Raw genomic sequence first — 21,179 nt, 5'->3', positions numbered from 1 at the left:
AACTTTTTGCAAACAAAAAAATCAGATCTATTAGAAAATTTCAACAAAGTACAAATCACCTCAAACATAATAATAATAATTACTTCGAGGTCTCTAGACCAGCGAACAACCACTACCATCGTCGTCAGAATGAACCGTTGACGCGTTGTTATCGACGCTCACCTGCCGGAGCCGGTTTGACCTTGTCGATAAGTTTTCGTGCATGTGCCTCTAAGGACCAGCATCCTGAAGCCGCGGTCGTCATCATTAAACCCGGATAAATGTGAAGAAATTGACACCAAACCTCATTGTCGCGCACACACGATAAGAAACCGTAACCTCGCCCTTCCAAGGAGATGGTGATAATCTACGTCGGAGCTTCGCCGACTACGTCTAATGGACAAACTCGAGGAGGGTCGAAGCACTGAAGGCAAACTCGAAGAAAAAGCGTCATCATCCGCCTTGGCGCCGCACTTGCGAGGATTGAAAAACTCTAACCTAAACTACTAGTCAAAGCGAAGGCACCGGGATCCCCTCCACACCATCGGCCATCGGAGCGGTAGGTAGGGGGGAGGCGAATTCATGGACTCAACAGCAAAGCTCCAGAGGAGAGAGTTTGCCCTACCGCAGCGTCTCTCAAGTAATATCACACCCCATTTGATTACAATGGAACTTGTAGTTCACCTCATCTGCAGTTTTTTGAAGCCATTGTAATGGTTTATCAATCTGAATTATCAGTGCCATAGTTTTCTTATTAGCAACATGCACATGGCTTAGTGCCATACCTAGTTTATTTTCTTTTTCCCCCGGCAAAGTGCCATACATAGTTTGTGCACAAAACTGAATCACAATTTTGTGCTCTTCAATGCAATTACAGTAAGGTCAAAACTTTAATACTGCAGGTAAAGATTGTATGTTGCACATGAGAAAAAATATAAGGTTCAAAAGATGTAAGTGACGGCTACGGCTACAGATCTAATCTCTTTCGGCTCCACCGACCAACCCATCGATTGTCCTTCCTCTGCCTGCCACTACAACGGCCGGTGATGGGGAGGGTTGGGTTATCATTTTAGCATGGATGGCGTCCAGGTGGATGGCGTCGTCTCACCTTTGAGTTGGACTTTCGGGTTTTGATCCTCCTCGAGTTCATCCATCAAAACGGGTTCAATGGAGCTCGGCATAGATTCCTTTCATCTCCTTCGGGCAGCAAGGTTAGGGTATCTCGGCCCGTCTTCGCATGTCAAGCGCTTCATATCGATTCAAGGGTTCAGTCGTGCCGGCTGCAGCTCTAGGCAGTGGCGGAGCTACAAATACAAAGTTGGGCAGGCTAGACCAAAACTGACACCAAGTCTAGGCTGCTGATCCTATGTAGTATAGTTTTGTAATTTTACTAAAAGTCTGGACGGGCCATGGCCTATTCAGCAACAACGTAGCTCCGCTGGTGGCTCTAGTTTGTTGGTCCTTAGAGGCACGTGCACAAAGACTTCTCGACTGTCATTAAGGTCAAGCCAACCGACTTCGGTAGGGAAGCAGTGACAATGGCACATTAACACCTCGTTCTGGTGGTGGTAGTGGTCGTCCGATGGTCCAAGGACCTCGGTATAGTTTTAATTATGTTTGGAATTTTGTGTACTTCTGATGAACCTTTATAATAGATCTAGATCCTTTCACCCAAAAAAAAAAGAAACAAGTTCCAGATACCCCTATATCTCCTCTTCTATCTTGTTCAGTCGAGATTCGGTATAACAGTCACCGGTCACACAGCTTTCTCCGTGGAGCAAAGATCGATGAATTCGGTAAAACAGTCACTGCCGTTTCTCGGCCTAGTCTTAATCAGACTGTCAACGAGCATAGTAGCAGTAAGCAGCTTGTACTGTTGAATGGTAAGTGGCATTCCAAATTCAGGGGCCACAAACAGCATTTAGAACTCGCGACATTTTGCACATTTCTTGAAAGTGTCCAGGTGGAAAATGACTGCAGAAAGCTAAGCCATAAGTAGCAGCACTAAGTAATGCATGTGGGCATGAAACATCAAACTCATATCCAGCAACATCAACACACTCCTCAATCGCCTCTTGTTCAGTTGAGATTCGGTATAAAAGTCACAGCTTTCTCCGTGGAGCAAAGATCGATGAATTCGGTAAAACAGTCACTACCGTTTCTCGGCCTGCTTCATAAGTGGAACGTCAGGGCCGGTCCTGACATATATATGTAGATATATATACCCCTATGGACGGGAGTAACTACACAGCACCATTAGACTACAGTGGGATTATGTAGGCGGTACAACACCATCATCGACGAATGCTTGGCACGGCGAAGGGTGTCAAATTGGTAATGGTTCTCTTGACAAAGACTGAGAAACGCGTGCCTGGTGTCGAAAAACTTGCTTTCTATGATACCGTCTCCGTCCTTTGTCTCTTCAGGCACACCCACAATGTCAACCTAAATGAAAAGCATCAAGTTAGATTTCCTCTTTTCTTTTTCTAAAGAGAAGAGAGAAGAGAGTCTTGGTTAGCTAGTTACCGGATGGAGCTCATGAGTTTCTCTACTATTGCTCGGATGCCTCTCCCTCTCTTCAAGCTCTTGTTCTGCGCTGTAGCACCTGCATGCAACAGGAAGACACAAATGTTCACAAACACAACTTCAGAGGAGCTAAAGGTTTTTCGAAAATGGCGAGCTGTATACGTAACTGCAAAGTACAAACAACTCATCCCAAGGATAGAATACTTCTTATATATACAGAATTTCCCAGCACATGTAGTTAATTTCATCAGGCCCCAGCTAGCCCTGATGCCGTGGTTGGGGTGGACATCAGTCCCCCCTTGCCTTTCCAGGGGAGGATTATGCGGTCATCTGGGGTGAGCCCAAGAGACACCCCAGTTCAAGGATACAACAGTTTGTGTGGTAGACAAAGCTACTGGGGAAACCCTTTTTCTCAAAAAATTATTACCTCCGTCCCAAATCTAAGACAACTAATTCGGGACGGAGGGAGTATATAATTTGTCATGCAAGTGCCTAGGCACCTGGCCCTGAGGAAGAGCAATGATGCAAAAACCTGTTGGCACATACAGATGCTTTCGATTTCAATTGTGATCACATATAGATCAAGTACATGTGGGCTCTATAGCACAGGCGTCATATGGTTCAAGAAATTGACTTACTTGTCACAGATGTAAAAACTTCTGCATTGATGACAAGCCCAACGTTTTCCAGACGACATAAAGCTACGACAGTTGCTACAAGAATACTGCAAATGGACCATAATGAAATCCTCCTTCATTGGATAAATGGTTTCCCCAAGCTGCATACATCAAAATCGAATTCATGGTAAAGATGTCATCGAACTGAAACAAACAATAAGTACATTTTCACAAAAATGAGGGGGTTCCGAGAGATATACAGTATTACAAGAGGTGCAAGAGAATCACAGAATAAAATTACCTTTTGCATCAGCATATCATCCTCGGAAGCGTTCCCACTTAGATCAGTGTGGCCAGCAGCTTCAAGAGCTCTTTTTCTAATAATTTTCTTTGCATTACCCTTTTTCTGAAGCTTTTGGTCATCTTCTTCTTGATGCAGTTGATTGACCATATCTTCGGCAACTCCTGGCCAGTAATCTCCATCGAAGTAAGGCAAACGAGAAGCAGTAACTTTAGCCTTGCACTCTCCCGTAGTAATGAAGAAATGGTCATACAGATTTGTAAGCTCAACAACAATCTCCTCCTTAGTAGCTTTTCGAATCATGGCTAAGCACCTGAGTGTGTAAGACATTGGAAATCATGCAACCAGGAGCTAAATGTAAGCAGAGTAACACGTGTGTCAACCAAGGCCTTACCACTCCCGGAGTTTGTCAGATGTTCGAGTCGTCTGAATCGTAGGATTGCAATAAAAAATATTATCACCTTCCAGAGGTGGGCGAGCCCATATATAACAGCTTGTGAATCCACGCTGCTTGCAGTATTCAAGATATCCTATCTGTACACATCGAGAACTGGTGTAAGATTACAGGAAAATGCTAGCTCAGAGAGGAAGACATCACGTCTAGTAGTTTCATACAGGAATTTTTTCTGACTAGCCTAGCAACAGAAAATATATTCACAACTGTGATTAAAATCCAGCATATGCAGCAAGTTACCAGAATTTCATGGTAGACGAATGTACACAAGGCCTCTCCAGTGGCTGCTTTAATCCCAGGTCTTAAGTATTTCACAGAATCCAGGTATGACAAGTAAACACGACGTTGGTTCGGGAAAGCGCATTCAGCACCAAATTCTTGAACATACATTCCAAATAAGCAGACTTCTACACCATCTATTTTCTGGAACAAAAGAACAGCCTGCCAACAATCATAGGAATAGAATCATGGATATCACTCTCTGTTGTCAGCATAATTTATACTTTAGGCATAAGTTCCTACCTTGGACTTGTAAGGGAATTCCGTCGGGTAATTATCTTCTTGAAAAGTTTCCAAAAAACGTGGTTTAACTCCAACCTTCTTATCCACTGATGAAACAACTCTGACCACAAGACCATCTGCTCCAGCAACCTAACAAATATGGAACAATTAGACTTTAAAAGTGATGGAGGAAACATTTCTATCAAAATACTAGTTCACAATGATGCCAAAATATATGGTGTCTGATGTGATTCAAGTTACAGGAAGTCCCTGTCTCAAATAATACATAATCAGAACTCAACAAGACATCATAGAAAAAGAAGCGCATAAAACATCAAGATATATAACATACTTCAAGTACACAAGTAAGCAAAGCTCATATACACTTCAGACTTCAGGTCTCTGAGCTGCCAAAAAGATCATTCCTATGTTGATTTTTCAAGTCATCCATCTTTTTTGTAGTCCATTTGCTGTTATTGTGTTTTTTTATTGGGTCGTAAATAATTAGATGAAATTTTTTTGCACTATATGCCTGCGTTGCAAACTATAAATACAATACAATCTGTTTTTTTTTCATATAAGCCTTTGATATATAGTTGAAGCACCCCTTCCGAACAATAAATGGGTAATTCATACTATTAGTTAATTCTCCAAAATGGTATACCCCATTACGGGTTGAGATCCTCTGCAGTACCATATGGTGCTGTAGTGTCGATGACATGTGGGGCCAGGTCACATACCAGGTCGGAGTATACAGCTAGATAAACTGCTAGGTCATCCTGGTTGATGGAAAAAGTTGCTACGGGGTCTGAAAGAAAAATTAAACAGGCCCCACATTTGGTCTGTTTTTTCTCCTTTCAAATCCGGTAAGTGCAAACATGGACAGGACAATCATTACAGTAGGCTGCAATTATTTGCATGGTATTTTTTAAAAGGATTTGCATAGTGTGTAGGCACTTAAAAAACACTATCAGGTAGCATATTTTTTGTCACAAAAGGTAATATACTACCAGAGTGCATTAAGGAGCCATGCATTGCGGAGAAACATAAACAAATGAAGTACACGTGCACTTCCACCAACACTTAGTTTCACTAACCTCATCAAAACTACGTCCTGACTGAACTGCACGAGCCTGTCTCTCCAGCTTAAGCCGTTTAAAAAGCCGCTCTTCAATATGATCGCTAAGAGCAGTTCTTGGCAGATCACTTGCCCCAAGAACAGCACTCTGTGGTGAAGGCACGTGCAGCCCACGCTTCACTTCCTCAATATAGCAATACAGGCAAGTATATGCTTGTTTTACATCATAGTTTATGTCATTAAACAGAGCACATATCTGATGCTGCCAGCAATTACATCTTTCACAATTAACCCACTGTGGAATGCATCATTCAGAGAGATTTAGTAAAAAACAAATATAATCAAAACTACAGTTATACAACCATCAGAATAGAAATACGGAACTTACACATTCTTCAGTTTCCTCATCATTTCTTTTTTTCTGAAATCGGGCCTTCGGAAACATCTGTCCTTCAACCTCAATGGTGTGACCACGGGACTTATTGTAACATGGAATGCAGACAGAGTGGTGGGTATCACGAGTATCATAAGCATAGTATGGTCCATTTCGCCTTATCCGAGCACCACAAGGGAAGCAATACATTGGTGGGGGTTCAAAAGTGAGTTTTTCCTGTTTGCAGAGCTGGCATGCATTTTCATTTATACTATCAGACACCGGCGGCAGTTGTTGACCATATAGGGGATCTTCACGTAGTGAATCAATAATAAGCCTACATAAAAGAAGGATTGTGTGTCCTGAGAAAACATTATGACTGCCAAAAACTAAAGCAGTATGGACTATACAAGGATAACGTAAATGCTCAGACGGCTCATCTAACTATCTCTGTTTCTGCACCACCCTTGGTCATGCTGATTGCTATCATGGTCGTGGAGTTCATACAAAATTCAGATAACAGTTGCACTGGTATTAAAGTGCGACTTAAACCAATGCAAGCAGCCAAACTACTCGACGACACTCGATCCAATCACTAGCCCCATGGACAGGCAAACGGATTCAGATGATCGAGAAGGAACCGGACGCACGGGCACCAAACAGCGGCATGGGGGAAGAAGTGCAGATTCAGAAAACTAACCCTAATGCCTTATTTTCATAGCATTATTTTTGCACACTTCACGCACCTCAAACAAAACCCTCGACCACACACAGGGCACAACAAATCTAGAAGGCAAAAACGTTAGGCACGAAGAATCGGTCGCGCAGACGAGCAACGCCGTGCTCCTCCCTCCCACCTCTGCTCCCGCGTTCAACGCGCCAGCACAAGAAACTCCAATCCATGGCTGAGGCAGGGATGCGGCACCAACATGCCAAAGCCCCCAGCAAACGCACCAAAAACCTGCTGCGACTGAATCGCAAACGGCGCCGCGGAACCTGACACTAGAGACAGGCCGAAATTCCTCCGCCATTACCGCGGAACTGAGGTCAGAGACCACCGCAGGCGCGCGCACGGACGGGAGCGTCTACTGGGCCGACCAAGAGGGGTTAGGGCGGCGGACTCACCGCGCGTCCTCCACGGAGGCGGGGACGTGCGCCATCGCCTCCGGCCCCCGCTCCGCCGCCCGCGCGCGCCTCCTCTGAGTCCGAACTGTGGATCCGAGTGGTGGTGGCGGGCGAAGAAGCTTAGCTGCAACCCCCGTGTGATTAATGATCTGTGTGGGGGTGGAATTGATGCGAGCTCGGCTTCGGTTTGATTGATGATAAAGAGCCGGACTCCTCGAACGCGAAATCGCGACCCAGCCGCCTTTCTACCCGCCTTCCGCCGCCAAAGTTGGATCCGCCCCACGCTGGTCGTCTGAACCGCACATATTGTCTCCAATTTTTTTCTCTACATCCATCCTCCCCTCAAACAAAAATTTCTGCATACATCCGCATTCTGGACGTAACTCTAGTCACTTTACTCAGCGTGCGCCCCAAGCTTCTGTCCGGCAATCTTCAGCCTTTTCCGGCATGGTAGGCAGCGGATACTGACTCTAAAATCTCCTATTCCATCGACCGGACCTCATGCCATGCGGGGACGAGGAGAAGATGTCCGTTCGCATGGCTCTTTGCCGCTCTCGAGAGGAGTGCGACCAACCGCGTTCTGAGTCGATTCGGTGGGAATCCATTGCGTCAGCGTAAATGGCGCCGGACGTGGTGACCACCGGCTGACGGCGCAACCCCTTTGGTGATGCCTTGTCCCCGTGGTGTTGGGCTCGGAGTTGGAGGTCAACACTGACATGGTTTACGCCCCAAACTGGCTAGGAGGCGTGGCGTGCCCGCCGTGCGAGGAACAAGGTGCGGGAAGCCGTGGAAGCCCTCAAGATCGAGATAGCGGAGGCGGAGTCGCATGCCGGCCTGGACGAGGAGGCCCTCCGTGCCTGCATCCTCGAGAAGCAACAAACAAGGATGACACGTGCCCTCACAAGGAAGCAGAGTTGAGCGGTCCAGACTGCTCACCACAAAGGAGGAAGCCACTGGCGGATCGAACAGCTTCGGCTGTATTGAGTCTTCGACCGCTACTTCCATGACAAAGACGACAAGAGCAAGGGCAGCAGTGGGTGAACTTTCTCCATAGCTCTAGCCGCGGCCCTTCTTCCGTGAGATTTTACAGTCGCCAAGTTGGTATGTAGAATATTGTCAATTTTTGGCAAGTCCGATGACGTGTGTGATGAAGTAGGCGCAGATGCCAATTTTTGGTAGTCCGATGACATTGCATGATGAAGTAGCCGTATGCTGCTACTTGTACAATTAAGATGTAATACATGAAGTTAATTTACATTGAATGACATTGTATGAATTTGAGGATTTGTTAACAAGAGATCGGTTGTGAATGCAGAGATATGAGAGGTTACTGGTCATTGTCTTCGGACGCATCCATGTACATTTAAGGGGGTGGATTAGCTAGGTCCAGCCATATACACTCTAACTTCAGCCCCTTGCACACACAAAAAACGCCAGCCCCTCTCTCTCTCTCCTCGACGGGAGTGCAGCAGGAGCACCCCCTCGGCGGCATGTCCATTGGGGGTGATGGAGGTGGGCATTTGGAGCACACACGACATGCTGGCAGCACCAGGCGAGTCAGGTTGGGCGCCCTCTCGTGATCGGAGAGACACATGTTCACTCCTCTTTCGTCAGACATGTCATCTCTCCGGTGATGGTGATGTGTCGGCCTTTAGACGTTCCTGTATGTCCTGTTGTGCTCGAGACCTAGCTTTGCTAGGTGTGGTGTGTTCTTTGTAAAGGTTTTAGCTCGGTTTTCCTCAACTAACCAAGCATCGGTTTCTTTACCGCTTCCTCTTAATGAACAGTAGCAGCTCTCTTTCTATCTTTAAAAAAAATGTGCGACTGGGTACCCTGGGTAGTCTTGCGACGTCACCTCGTTGCACTCTCCCTGAGGCTGCCGGAGGGTCCCACACCACAACATCTCTTAGATGACCTCACACCTTTTGTGAATGATAATGGAATCTGTAATTCATCTCATATGTGCTGTTTTTGGAAGCTGTCGTAACAGTGTATTGTTCTCTGGATTTTCAGTGGCCGTGTTATTTATCAGCAACATCCATCAAGTTTAGGCGCAAAATAGTTTCATCTACTGTATAGTGGGAAGAGTTCTGCAATACAGGTACAGGAAGGTCAAAAACTCCAATTACTAAAAATTGGTCAAGCTTGTGTGTAGTTGTACTACATACAAAGAAAATGGGGTTCAAAACCGGTTTCAGAAGCCCCTCAAAATCTTCTCTTCTATTTTGTTCAGTGTTCAAATCTTCGTGGAACAAAAAGTCGATGAATTCCACCTACAATCTTCACAATGAATTGGAGGTTAGATCCAGGTCATCACTCTTCAAGCGACAGCGGCGGCGGCAGGAGATGCTTGCGGTTGCAGATCAATGACGCCGTGGCACCGCGAGCATAGCGTAGGATGGTCACCGAACGACCCAACGTCCTTGGTATAAACCCAACAGCGCTCGCATTTCATGCCATCCGCACGAGTCACACCGATCCAGATCTCTCCCGTGCGTGGGTCGCTGAACTTTCCTGCGTAGGACACGCCTGATGTGGTTTCCTCACTCAGGGATGGGAGAATCTCCACCTGCAGAAAGACAGAAAAGGGGAGGCGTCAAAACAAAATTGAATGCAGAAAGAGGGCCTCTGATTTTGAGAAAAGACAAATGTTCTACCTGAGACGTGATAAATAGGCGATGAAGGGCATCTGCATCATTGGTTGCAGAAGCCAGCTCCTTCAGTTTGGATACCGTATCAGGATTTTCAGCATGGAGATAAACCTTTGCGTCCAAACTAGCGCCGATCAGCTTTCCTGTTCTAGCATTCTCCAAAATCTTGTTCACCTCTGATCTCAACTGATTAACAAGCAAATGCAAGATATCTGTAAGAAATCAGTGCTGAAGATATGAACTCATGTGTGGCAACAAAATATATTAAAATAATGACCATAAAATGATAATAATAATAATAATAATAATAATAATAAAAGAGCTGCAAATGTTCTAGTATCTACACCCTCTGTTCACTAGTTGAACTTTGAACTGCCAAAACGTCTTACATTAGTTACACCCTCTGTTCACTAATGCAAAGACGTTTTGGCAGTTCAAGAGGTAGTAGCAATTAATTAACCAATTTAACAGAAATGCGCGTATTACACATCAGAAGTGGTTTCATCTGTGTCTGATCAATATGATGGAACTTGGATGTGTTGAACTGGAATGTTCCAAGTTGGCGGCACGGGTTTCATAGAACATTTATTGAAGAAAAGATGGCTGGCCTCTAGGAATATATCGGTCAAGTTATAACCTACAACTAGGGATGCAGGCAGTGCACCACATATCACACACCCCGGTACACATCAGTGCTAATTTTGTGGCTATAGTTCGCTAATTGCATAGTTTTGCAGGACAGGGAGGGCAGCACTTGCATCCCTACATCTACCTACAACCCATATACCATGGCAAAGAAACACAACTATTAGTATATGAATGGATGCCTCTAAAGTGATGCAGAAGTGTTGTGTACCTCCAGGATAACACTCAGAAAATCAACATCATCCTTTTGAACCGAGCACCATTCTTCATTCTTATCTGGCCATTTTAGATCAAAAGCAAACTTGGCAACAGATCCATCTTCCAAGGTGTGTTCAAAGGGCAAGTTCTGCCAGATATCCTCTGCTAAGTGTGGCATAATCGGAGCAATGGCCCTAACAAGGTAGAGTAGATGTGCAGCAAGGACTGTCTGGCAGCTTTTCCTCGTGTAGCTAACTCGGCCACTGAAAACATAAGATGACATAAGTTGCATTAACAAACAACACTAGCTAGATTCAACTCTAACTAGATGCAGATGGAAATGAACATTGGATGAATGTCATACCCAACATAAAGTCGGTCTTTTGCAACATCAAAATAGAAATTGGACAAACCAACGATGGCGAATCTCTGAAGGGTCTGAAATAGAGAGAAACATATGTCAGCAATGGCATCCTGAGCATATGGCATCACATACTATAACAATTGTGCACCGCATGTGATCTGAAATTCTGATAAGAAAATTAAACAACTTCCAGAATGCAGAATGAAAACAAAGGAGTAACTGAACAAGATCATTCCACTTCCAGGAACTTTGATCATCCAAATCCAACCAACTCCTAATTGGCAAACCATATATTCAGTAGCCACACTTTGTGTTTATCAAAAATATGACCTGAATATACCAAACCAGATAAACATAGTTTACGCATGCATGTGCATAGAAACACGTGAACACACACGCACAGTGTAAAAAAAGGAAGAACGGGAAAGTCTGAATTAGTGTGACTACACAAAAATGTTACACACCTGATATATTTTATAGAATTGGTAATTATCATAACTATCCTTCATGGAAGCCACAACATTTTCCAGTTGGAAAAGTGCGTACTGGTCAATTTTCGGCAGATCACTGTAGGGCACAGAATTCTCTGGCTATAAAGAGGAACATAAAAAAAAGACAAGATTAGAAAAGAAGCATGCACTGAAAGGAACACTGTAAAAATAAATAAGAAAGGGAAACTAGAGAAATAATTAAAAAATATTAACAGTACGTAGTATTAGCTAGGGAGTATATACAAGAAATATCATGCCCTCCTCCCTATTATCTACATCTAATGAAACAGTTCCCAACTCAAAGCATTATATTCAGCTAACCAAAATTAGTTCAAAGCTTTGGCCTGAGAAAAGAAGTTAAAAGCATATAGTCTGAAGAAGTTCACTAAAATGAGTATGGGTTCAAATCATCAAAAAAAATAACAATTAAATGCGTAAGAATATCTGTTGTTCGCTAGGGCATCGGTATTATCAACAAATGAAATGACAATATATACTTGGCCACCTGAACTTACGTTCCAATCATGGAGATTTGCTAATAGAAAACGCATTGTGCCTCGTAGTTTTCTATACATGTCAGACATCTGGCGCAAGATTTCCGAACCAATCAACACATCTCCAGTGTAATCAACACTAGAAACCCATAGACGGAGAACATCTGCTCCATAAGGAGGCTCTTTCTGCACAAGGTTGAGAGATATTTCACTCCTCAAAACTAGAAAGTAACACAAGTTTCTGTAGGAACATACCTTAGAATCTTTCCCACCAAGAATCACTTTCTCAGGATCCACGACATTACCAACAGATTTGCTCATTTTTAAACCGTCTTTGTCCAATACAAAACCGTGGGTAATAACACTGGAATATGGAGCCTTTCCTGTTTGTTTAATGGGAAAAATGGAGAACGAAGAACCTTATGTCAGTCTCCAGATTTCAGATGCCAAAAGTATTGAGAGCAAAGAGCGATGAGTGTTCAGATTTCAGAGTTCTCATGAAAAAATAAACAAATAAAACATAATTGCATTATTGCATATGGATCATTTTTCATTTTTTTACATAAATATGATAATAGTTTACAGAAAATATAACGAAAATGTCTTTAAAGATATCTTGTAGAATGAACTGTTGATGAATCATGGTGTAGACTCTTAGTGTGACGCAGTAACTTATATCTTATATAAGCAACATCTATTCCTAAGAAAGTAAGGTAGCAACAAGAAGTGTTTCTGGTGCCCATAATTACCTGTAGTAGCGATGCTGGTTAACAGCGAACTCTGAAACCATCCACGATGTTGGTCTGAACCTTCAAGGTATACATCTGCAGGGAAATTAAGGCCATCCCGTTTTGCTGAAACAGCAGCCCATGAGGAGCCTGGATCAAGAGAAGATGTGGAATCAATAAATAATTAGTGTTCTTAACAATGCTCAATCTCGAGATATATTATTAAACATGAGTGCTTTGAGAGGTAAGGACTAATGACGTCAGGACAAAAGGTGGCATCAAAAACCAAATAAGTCGGAGGATTGGATACACAATAACAAGCCCAATAATGACATCAATGCAAGATTATAACACATGACTAGGGTGGCTTGGCTCAGTTTGAAGGCTCCGCAATTAAAATGATGGCAGCTGTCAAGATTCACAGTGTGCGGGCACCCGTACACACACAGTGATCTATGGTGAACACTGATTTATGCATTGTCACAACTGATAATAATCATCACCAACTGAACTTTCTAAAATATATATTATTAGCAGAATAATTAAGACAGGATCCTACCAGAGTCAAACCAAACATCCATTGTATCAGTGCCCTTACGATACTCAGATGCTTTGTCGCGATATTTATCTGGAAGAAGTTCCTCGGTTTTCATATACCACCAGGCATCACTGCCTTTCTCTGACACTATAGCTGCATAACAAAAAAAGAATTGGTGGGCATTCATGTGATTCTAAATCCAATCTTTAGTAAAGAAAAAATAAATCTGTAAGAAGGAAAGAAAGCATGGCAAGCATAAGGTCATTTATAATGATTCAGAAAGTACAAGTACAAATGGATCAAAGCTTCATGTCATAAAGGATCACATAATGTATCTTAGAGATGTCTTTGAAAATTTCTAAACTGGACTTGGTACAGATACAGCAGACGTATTTAGGCTCAGTTTAGGGTTGCTGAATGTGTTGAGCTGTGCTTATTTATTATATTGACAATGCAATGTGCTCAATCTATAATCTGCTGTCGGAAAATACTCACGGAACTAGAGATAAGTTGGTTAAACAAGCACCAAAATAGGCAAAAGCTGGTTGGATAAGCTAGATTGTCATAATTCACCGCCACAATGTCAAATGCAGTCTTAGATGAAAATACTGTGAGATATGGCACATAAGATAATTCAGTCCATATGTTGCACCAGAAAGTTAAGATATAGGAGCATTATCTAAAAAACCTTGAGGGGCACCTTGAAACAAGACATTTAAGTTAGCAATTGCTTGAGAATGATGGTGTTGCGAATGCAGAGGGAACCTAACAAAGAAGTGCAAGAAATCATAATCATCGGCATACCCTTGATATGTTCAATCGTTTCTTCAGTTATAAGAGGTTCTTGTGTGTCTACATGATAAAAAACAGGAATGGGAACTCCCCATGTTCTCTGCCGGGAAATACACCAGTCAGAACGGCCAGAGATCATGTTAACAATCCTGTTTTCACCCTGAGAATGTTGAAACACAGGCAAGAAACAAGGTTAACTTGTCAGACAACACCAATAGCAATTCAAGAGTACGATTAGGTAACTCAACAATATTGGAAGGCAACACAACAATATTGCATGAAACTGATATATGGAACAAAGAAATCAGTTGCCCAAAAAAAATCAAGAAAAGTAAGAAATATGCACTAGTTAAGATAAGAAATATGCACTGAGCAAACATCCCAAGTACTGTTGCCAAGCGTGAAGTTTTCAGTACTAAGCAGATTAACAGTTCAAAGAGGTTCAGTGAGACAATAAACCAAAGGAACATAAACACAGTTGCTGATTCGAATTTTAAGTTCAAGAAATAAAGCAGCTAAACACCTGAGAAGGAACCCAGGTTACTCTCTTGATTGCATCCAGTGCAGCATCCCGAAAACCATCCACAGAGGCAAACCACTGCTCAGTTGCTCGGAATATGGTTGGTTCTTTCGATCTCCAATCATAGGGGTACTTGTGTTCTGACAACCAAAAAACACAATGGGCACACAATCTTCTAAATAAAATCCTCGATATTCACATGGCTTTTATACCAAAAACTTTGAATACATATTGTGACGTTACTCACTGTAAGGCTCTTCTAAGATGAGTGAAACATGTTCGTCCAGATACTTCACAACTGCAGCATTACCAGCTCCCAGGACAGATAAGCCACTAAATTGTCCAGCTTCGGCAGTGAAGTTCCCTTCATCATCCACGGGAGAAACAATAGGAAGACCATATTTCAAACCTGTCAGGTAGTCTTCCTGGCCATGGCCAGGGGCAGTGTGAACAAGGCCAGTTCCAGATTCAGTTGTTATGTAATCTCCTCCAATAACAACAGAACATTCATTGCCATTCACAGGATGGAGGTATCTGAAGGCACCAAGCATAGCATGAAAAAAAATCAAGCACAACCATAATGAAGTTAGAAGAGCAAAATAAATACCTACAGTGCTCCAAGACTGAACCAGGAAATGATTTCCGGATTACAAGCTTCACACCCCATTTGGACTCTAGAACTGAGACAAGATCAGAAGCCACGATGATAAATGGTTTCTCGATCCCAGAGCTCAAAATACTCCCAAGTTTTTGTTGCTTTCCTCCAGATGTTGACTCACTTTCCAGTACAGACTGGAGCTCAACTACTGCATAACTAAGCTCAGGGTTCACAGCAACGGCTGACACAAGAAAAGGTTTTTACACAAGTTAGTACAATTCCAAAAAATAAGGAATGTTTGAAGCAAACTCGTACACAGTATGTGCAACAACCATGCAAGTGTAAGAGAGTAAACAATGCTATATTCTGATTCCATAGTACCAATGAAATTAAAACAATGTCATTGTCAGGTAGCAGAATAAAAAAACTTCAAATGCAATACATTACCAGTGTATGTGTCATGATTTGCGTTCAAGCTATGTTATTTAATAGTCTTAATATTCATTTATCTTGATTATCAGTTACAGCATCTTCAATACTGCTAGCTGATTCTATGATATTGGCATTTCATACTACTTTAGGAACTAAAGTAGCATATTGCTATAAAAAGAACTCCACATGGAAATTTAATATATATTTTCCATGAGTTGATTTGGTTATAGACATACAGCATGAAATCAGACAAATACTTTACTTTTACTGTCATCCATCTCCCGCCAGTTGAAAATTTCGAAACTGTTTTAAGGTGGCTGTCATGACACCCCAGTTCAGAGTCGCTGGACGTTTCCATTGAAATAAAAGCAAACAAGGCATCATCTCACCAGCATTAGCAGGAATTGTCCATGGAGTAGTGGTCCATATGGCTAAGCAAACATTAGGGAGAAATTCATCTAGCAACCCAGAGCTAGACGGGCTGGTAATCTTGAATGCCGCATATATGCTTTTGGAAACGTGATTTTCTGAATACTGGAAAAGGTAAAAGGAGCATATGTAAGGAAAAATCAACAGATAAATCGACAACAGAAGAAAATATAAGCACCTGTATGCCCAAAAGTTCCAACACAGCTCAAAAATACAAATAAAAATTTCTAGGATTCTCAGATTATCCACAAATAGGTCTACCAGAGTGACCATATAAATTTAAGTTCCAAAGCCATTGGCAGTAAAAGCATGTGATACTATCACACATAGGTTTAGTGCAAGACTACTTTATGTAACAAGTTTTGCAAAAACACACCAGGCTGGTTGGTAAACATAGGCATTAATCTCAACATGAAAGGACTTACAAACGAAAGTTACACAGGTTGGCATGCAGCATGTTACACAGGTTGGCATACACAGGGTAACTTTTGCTCAAAAAACTAGATAGACAACTAGTAAACTACGCCAAGCAACTTCACAAAGAAAACAAAAATTAAAGCATGATTCAGCATTTAAGTCCACATTGAAATAATTCAGAATTATCAATTGTTTATTTGCATACTCAACACTATCGATTATTCATTTGCATTTAACACTCACTTAAAGATTACTGTGCAACAAAGTGTTTGACAATAAATTAATGCAATTGAGTAGAAAGATTAAGCATACCTCTAACTCAGCTTCTGCTAAAGCAGTACGTGAGGATGGACTCCAATGGACAGGCTTTCGTCCTCTATAGATATATCCTCTCATAACCATTTGACCAAACACTTCCAACTAGCATATCAAAACAAAAGGTTGTTACTGCCATGGTAAAATTTAATTATCAGTAAGGGCTCCTGATAAGGATGAAAAGAACTGTCGATATTAATTATCATAACATAAACTAGAATTATACCCCAGCATATTGTCTTTATACTGGCATGGTAAACAGGTCAAAAGAACAGAAAAATTAGCTGCTCTAATTGCAAGCAAGATAGAGATGCTGACAACCCAATCAAGTCATCCAATCTCCGAGCCATTGTTTATAAGGCGTCTCGCCTTGGACGCTTAGGCGGCAAGGCACCCTGGCAGCACCTTACAATTATGCCTGCTTTAGGCGCTTATGCGTCAGGGCGGTTGGTGCTCGCCTTAGGTCGCCTTACCGCCTTAAAAACAATGCTCCAAGCTCTCACTCAAGTGAATAGGATAGATACATATAGATGCATTTCCATGATTTTTTACATAAATAGTAGGAGTAACAGAGTGAAAACCTGAGCAGCTTCATATTCTGGCGAAAGAGTTAGGTAAGGGCTGTCCCAATCTGCCCATATACCGATCCGCTGCAAGCACGGTGTTATTTGTTAATATACAAGTAAGGAACTAAAAGCTAAAACGTTTTGAAGGCTTTCGGTAAGCAAGAAGAACATGTGCCAGGCATTACATGACTCGGCCTTGCCTTAGAAAACTGTAAACACACCATGAAATACCACAAAACTTAAATAAGTGCATCTGACTCGCTAACCAGACCAAATTGCCACTAGAATTTAAAATGAAGAAAATATTACCTTGAAAGAATTCATTTGTGCATTAACGGTCACTTTAGCAAATTTTGCAGCCTTTTGCCTTAATCTTATAGGTGTTAGAGCATTCAATGTTGCTTTGTCCATTGACTTCAGAACTGCAGTAAATGATCAACTGTTACTTGGTTATAATCTAACACATGCAAAGCAGGCATCTTCTAAGTGAACCCACCCCAACAACAAAATAACCACAATTAAATACACTTTTGAATATGACAACATTTCCAAAGGTCATATAGAGTTGAACTTACCTTTTAATTCTATCGGAAGGCCATGGCAATCCCACCCAGGAATAAAGGAAACCTTGTGATTCTGAAGCAGCTGTGCAATAGAAGAGAGGATCAGAACACTGAATAAATGGAAAATTATGGTTTCATTGGGTCCATGTTCTAATTCATATTTGTGTACTGATAAGGATTTAGATCATACCACCATCAGAAAATATAAAGGGTCGCCAAATCAATATGCACATCATTGATTATTGAACAAAATGACTTCAAAACATTTCAACAGAAGTGAGTTGCCAGGACAACATAATAAAATTTTATAAAAATCATCATGTCGTACAGAATCAACTACAATTAGGTGTCCATCTAAAAAAAGAACTTAGGTGACCCAGAGCCAGCATATTATAAGATTTTATACAAGAAAAAATTCTCATCTGGAATCTTATATCTCATACACAATCAATTACTCTTAGTCTTGTAGAACCTAAGCTGGTTTATCTAGCATTCTAGCATGAGCAATGCCATTTACATAGGTCCAATCTTTGTTGAACTGTCAACATCAAGCTGAATATGCAGACTTTACCATTTGAAGATAATGGCACACGCATCAAAATATGGGGTGGCCCAGAAATTGAACTGACACAGAATATGAATCCGTACCAATTGTTTCCCCCAAAAAGAAATATGTCAATTGTTTGCAAATAAACATGTGCGTACAGCTAGATGAAATTCAAGGATAGCTGATACCTTGTAGCGATTTATAATATCTTTGAGAACTTTATTCAGCGCATGACCCATGTGAAGATCACCATTAGCATAAGGCGGGCCATCATGAAGAGTAAATGTGGCCTAATCAAACAACCAAGAAAACCAACTAGGTCAGATGAATAGTCTCGTTTCATTTATAGCTCTACTTGAAAAAGTAAGCTCACCCCAGTATTCCTTTCGGACACCCTCTTCAGCACCTGGTTCTCCTCCCACAACTTCTGGAGCTCCGGTTCGCGCATAACAGAGTTTGCTCTCAAGCCAAAACTCGTCTTTGGGAGATCCACCGTGTGCTTGTATTTCCCATCTTCTTGTTTCGCACCTAGGAAAAACCGACAAGCTATCAGTTCCAGGTACCTCCGTGTTCTAACACCCTAAGGAGGACCAATGACTAAAACAAGACTCAACCTGTCAAACATCAATTAACTGCTTATTTCAATTTCAAACGGTCCAGATCAAAACACTTATATCATTAAGAGATTTTCATTTTGAAACATGCCAAATCGGACTACCTATACTGTTTCCCGCAAAAAAAAGGACTACCTATATACCATTAAGGATCAGTAGCTCAATTAAAACGCCTGCTAGTAATGATGTCTTATTGAGACTCAATGAAAGGAACTTTTATCCCCATGACTGCACTCAGGTATATTAAACATGGAGAGTTTTTCTAACTTTTAACTCTGAACTTCTAAGAAAATAGCAAAATTATTCATTAAATCATCAAATCCCCATATATATAGCATATAATCTCAATCGGTTAGCATCATCACACACACAATCACCACCGTCTGAGCGCTATTTCCACCATCCAACATCTAAAATAAGCTCACCTGTTCTTCTAGTTATTCACAAAATGAAAATCAAGATTGCTTTGATACTGAGACACCGGATGCAGAAAGCTTATATTGAAGGAAGTCTCATACAGACCAAAAAGAGAACATGGTGACAAATTGTGATGAAGGCGTAGAAACCTTAAATAAAAAAATACATACATAATGACCTAATTACAATGAAATGACCCAGCATGGGACATTTGCCAAAGAGCAATATCTATCAAGCTAGACTGACCAGATTAAGCTCAAGTTACACGCATCCATCAAGTGAAGACCCCGTCAGTTCCAACTACGACCACGGGCAAATTTCACTTAGAACCCTGATCAGCAATCAATCCGAAGCTCTCAAATTCATTCGTCTAATCCTACCACTGCTTGTGTCCCTAGTCCCTAGCGCCGGATGCAACTCGCGAGCAATCCACCTCAAAAAACTGACGCCCCATCGCAACACCTAACAGACGGTCGCCGATTCCCCAAACCAAAAAACCCCACCCTGAACCCCTAATGACGCGAGCGAGAGACGGCTCACCCTCCGCGGCCTTCTTCGCGGCCATGACGGGGCCCCGGGACCGGCGCTTCGAGGCCGACGACGACGGGGCGAAGAGGTCGCTCAGCTCGGTGGAGAACGGCCGCCGCGCCGCCACCGGCGCCGCCCCCAGCCTGCGCAGCGGGAAGCGGCATCTCTGCGTCGAGAAGACCTGCGGAAGATCGGGGGCTCGTGAGGAATGCCTCTAGGAGCTTCGGCGGTACAAGGGAGGGGGGGCGCGCTTACGCGACAGCAGGAGACGGCGTCCATCCGACGCCGGCGCCGCGAGACGAGCGAGCGAGCGGGCGAGCTCGAACTGGTTCCGTTGGGGAGGGGGGCTGCCCGGCCGGTCGACGGCTAGGTGGGCTCTGCTATGGGCGCGGCAATGGCGGCATCGGGGGATAAGGGGATTGGCGAGCGAGGGGAGAGGGGAGGAGGAGAGAGCCTGAACCGGAGAAGAGGGGTGTGGAGGGTTTTTTTTGTGGGCTAGGTGTGGGGCCCCCTTTGATGGGCCATTTGTTCGTGAGGAGGGCGTCATCATGGTTGGGCCACTTTGTGAGGAGGGAGCTACTGGGCTAGGCCGCGCTGTAGACGTCAACTTGGGCTCTCTTAGCTGTTCGACACGCTCCCCGGCTCCCGTGTCCACTTGGCCCAGTAAATGGACAGGCTGCGAATAGTTTTTTTTTCGCTCAAAAATAATAGTTTTGTTTTTTGAGAAGGCAGCAGTCTGGAGAATAGCGAGAAGAACCTCTCAAAGAAGGCAATGTATCGGGTGAAAACGCTTGTTCAGTGAAAATCTGAAAACTTTCCCTCTTAACCATCAGATCTAAAATGAACGGATAATATAAGAGGTGGGATCCCCCTTAGCCACTTAAACGTATTTGACAGAAACCCCCCGGTCACATCTTAGTCTCTTTGTACAATTTCATCTCCTACCTCAGGCCGATCTAATCTCTGTGAAAACAAATCACCGCCGGAGCTCGCCGGAGACCCGGCGCTCCTGCCACCGGGCGATGTGGTCGAGCCCGCAACTTTCCAGTCCTGCTTTTGGTGCTCCACCTCGATGCATACCAATTTGTAGATTGTCAATTCCTGAAAGCGACGCTGGCCGACGAGCAAGTGCTGCATGGCGGGGTGTTCTAAACGGCGAGTGAGACACGCCCTCGCTGCTTCCGATGGACACAACAGCAGGCCCCTGCCTCACATGTCACAGGGCACGAGTACATAAGATTAGCGTAGTCGTTTTCTTTAGTTAGATGAGATCTGCACCTAGAGTTCTTACCTCTGCTCAATTTCCCGCTTGTTTGATACTCCCTCCGTTCCAAAATTAGTACAAAGTTGAGTCATCTATTTTAAAACGGAGGGAGTA

The 21,179-nt window shown here is 42.9% G+C and overlaps 2 protein-coding genes across 5 annotated transcripts; both read right to left on the bottom strand.

Annotated features, from left to right (window-relative positions):
- Nucleotides 1-2,019: 2,019 nt before the first annotated feature.
- Nucleotides 2,020-7,261, bottom strand: LOC123145744 (probable histone acetyltransferase HAC-like 1). Of its 2 annotated transcripts, none has more exons than XM_044565228.1 (10): nt 6,955-7,261; nt 5,845-6,166; nt 5,476-5,751; nt 4,400-4,528; nt 4,118-4,318; nt 3,818-3,957; nt 3,424-3,736; nt 3,144-3,283; nt 2,506-2,584; nt 2,020-2,424 (listed from the first exon to the last, which is right to left on the bottom strand). In XM_044565228.1, the coding sequence occupies exons 1-10, from the start codon at nt 6,987-6,989 to the stop codon at nt 2,236-2,238; spliced, it is 1,824 nt and encodes a 607-aa protein (XP_044421163.1). In that variant the 5' UTR covers nt 6,990-7,261; the 3' UTR covers nt 2,020-2,235. The 2 variants fall into 2 exon arrangements, with proteins under 2 accessions (XP_044421163.1, XP_044421164.1); XM_044565229.1 differs by lacking the exon at nt 6,955-7,261 and adding an exon at nt 6,576-6,594.
- Nucleotides 7,262-9,000: 1,739 nt separating this feature from the next.
- Nucleotides 9,001-20,319, bottom strand: LOC123145743 (isoleucine--tRNA ligase, chloroplastic/mitochondrial). 3 transcript variants are annotated; one of them, XM_044565225.1, is made up of 22 exons: nt 20,057-20,319; nt 19,814-19,982; nt 18,616-18,770; nt 18,431-18,532; nt 17,708-17,777; nt 17,442-17,554; nt 17,148-17,216; nt 16,564-16,671; nt 15,795-15,939; nt 14,983-15,214; nt 14,623-14,909; nt 14,379-14,515; nt 13,868-14,015; nt 13,085-13,216; nt 12,547-12,675; nt 12,053-12,180; nt 11,819-11,983; nt 11,277-11,402; nt 10,813-10,886; nt 10,462-10,711; nt 9,612-9,791; nt 9,001-9,523 (listed from the first exon to the last, which is right to left on the bottom strand). In XM_044565225.1, exons 1-22 carry the CDS (start codon nt 20,078-20,080, stop codon nt 9,275-9,277), a joined length of 3,192 nt encoding a protein of 1,063 aa, XP_044421160.1. In that variant the 5' UTR covers nt 20,081-20,319; the 3' UTR covers nt 9,001-9,274. The 3 variants fall into 3 exon arrangements, with proteins under 3 accessions (XP_044421160.1, XP_044421159.1, XP_044421161.1); XM_044565224.1 differs by having other exon boundaries at nt 11,819-12,180; XM_044565226.1 differs by lacking the exons at nt 16,564-16,671; nt 17,148-17,216; nt 17,442-17,554; ... (3 more) ...; nt 19,814-19,982; nt 20,057-20,319 and having other exon boundaries at nt 11,819-12,180; nt 14,987-15,214.
- Nucleotides 20,320-21,179: the final 860 nt, after the last annotated feature.

The sequence above is a fragment of the Triticum aestivum genome, chromosome 6D (assembly GCF_018294505.1).
Source record: "Triticum aestivum cultivar Chinese Spring chromosome 6D, IWGSC CS RefSeq v2.1, whole genome shotgun sequence".
Lineage (NCBI taxonomy): Eukaryota > Viridiplantae > Streptophyta > Magnoliopsida > Poales > Poaceae > Triticum > Triticum aestivum.
The sequence above is the reverse complement of the archived record's forward strand: the minus strand, read 5'-3'. Positions and strand labels throughout refer to the sequence as shown.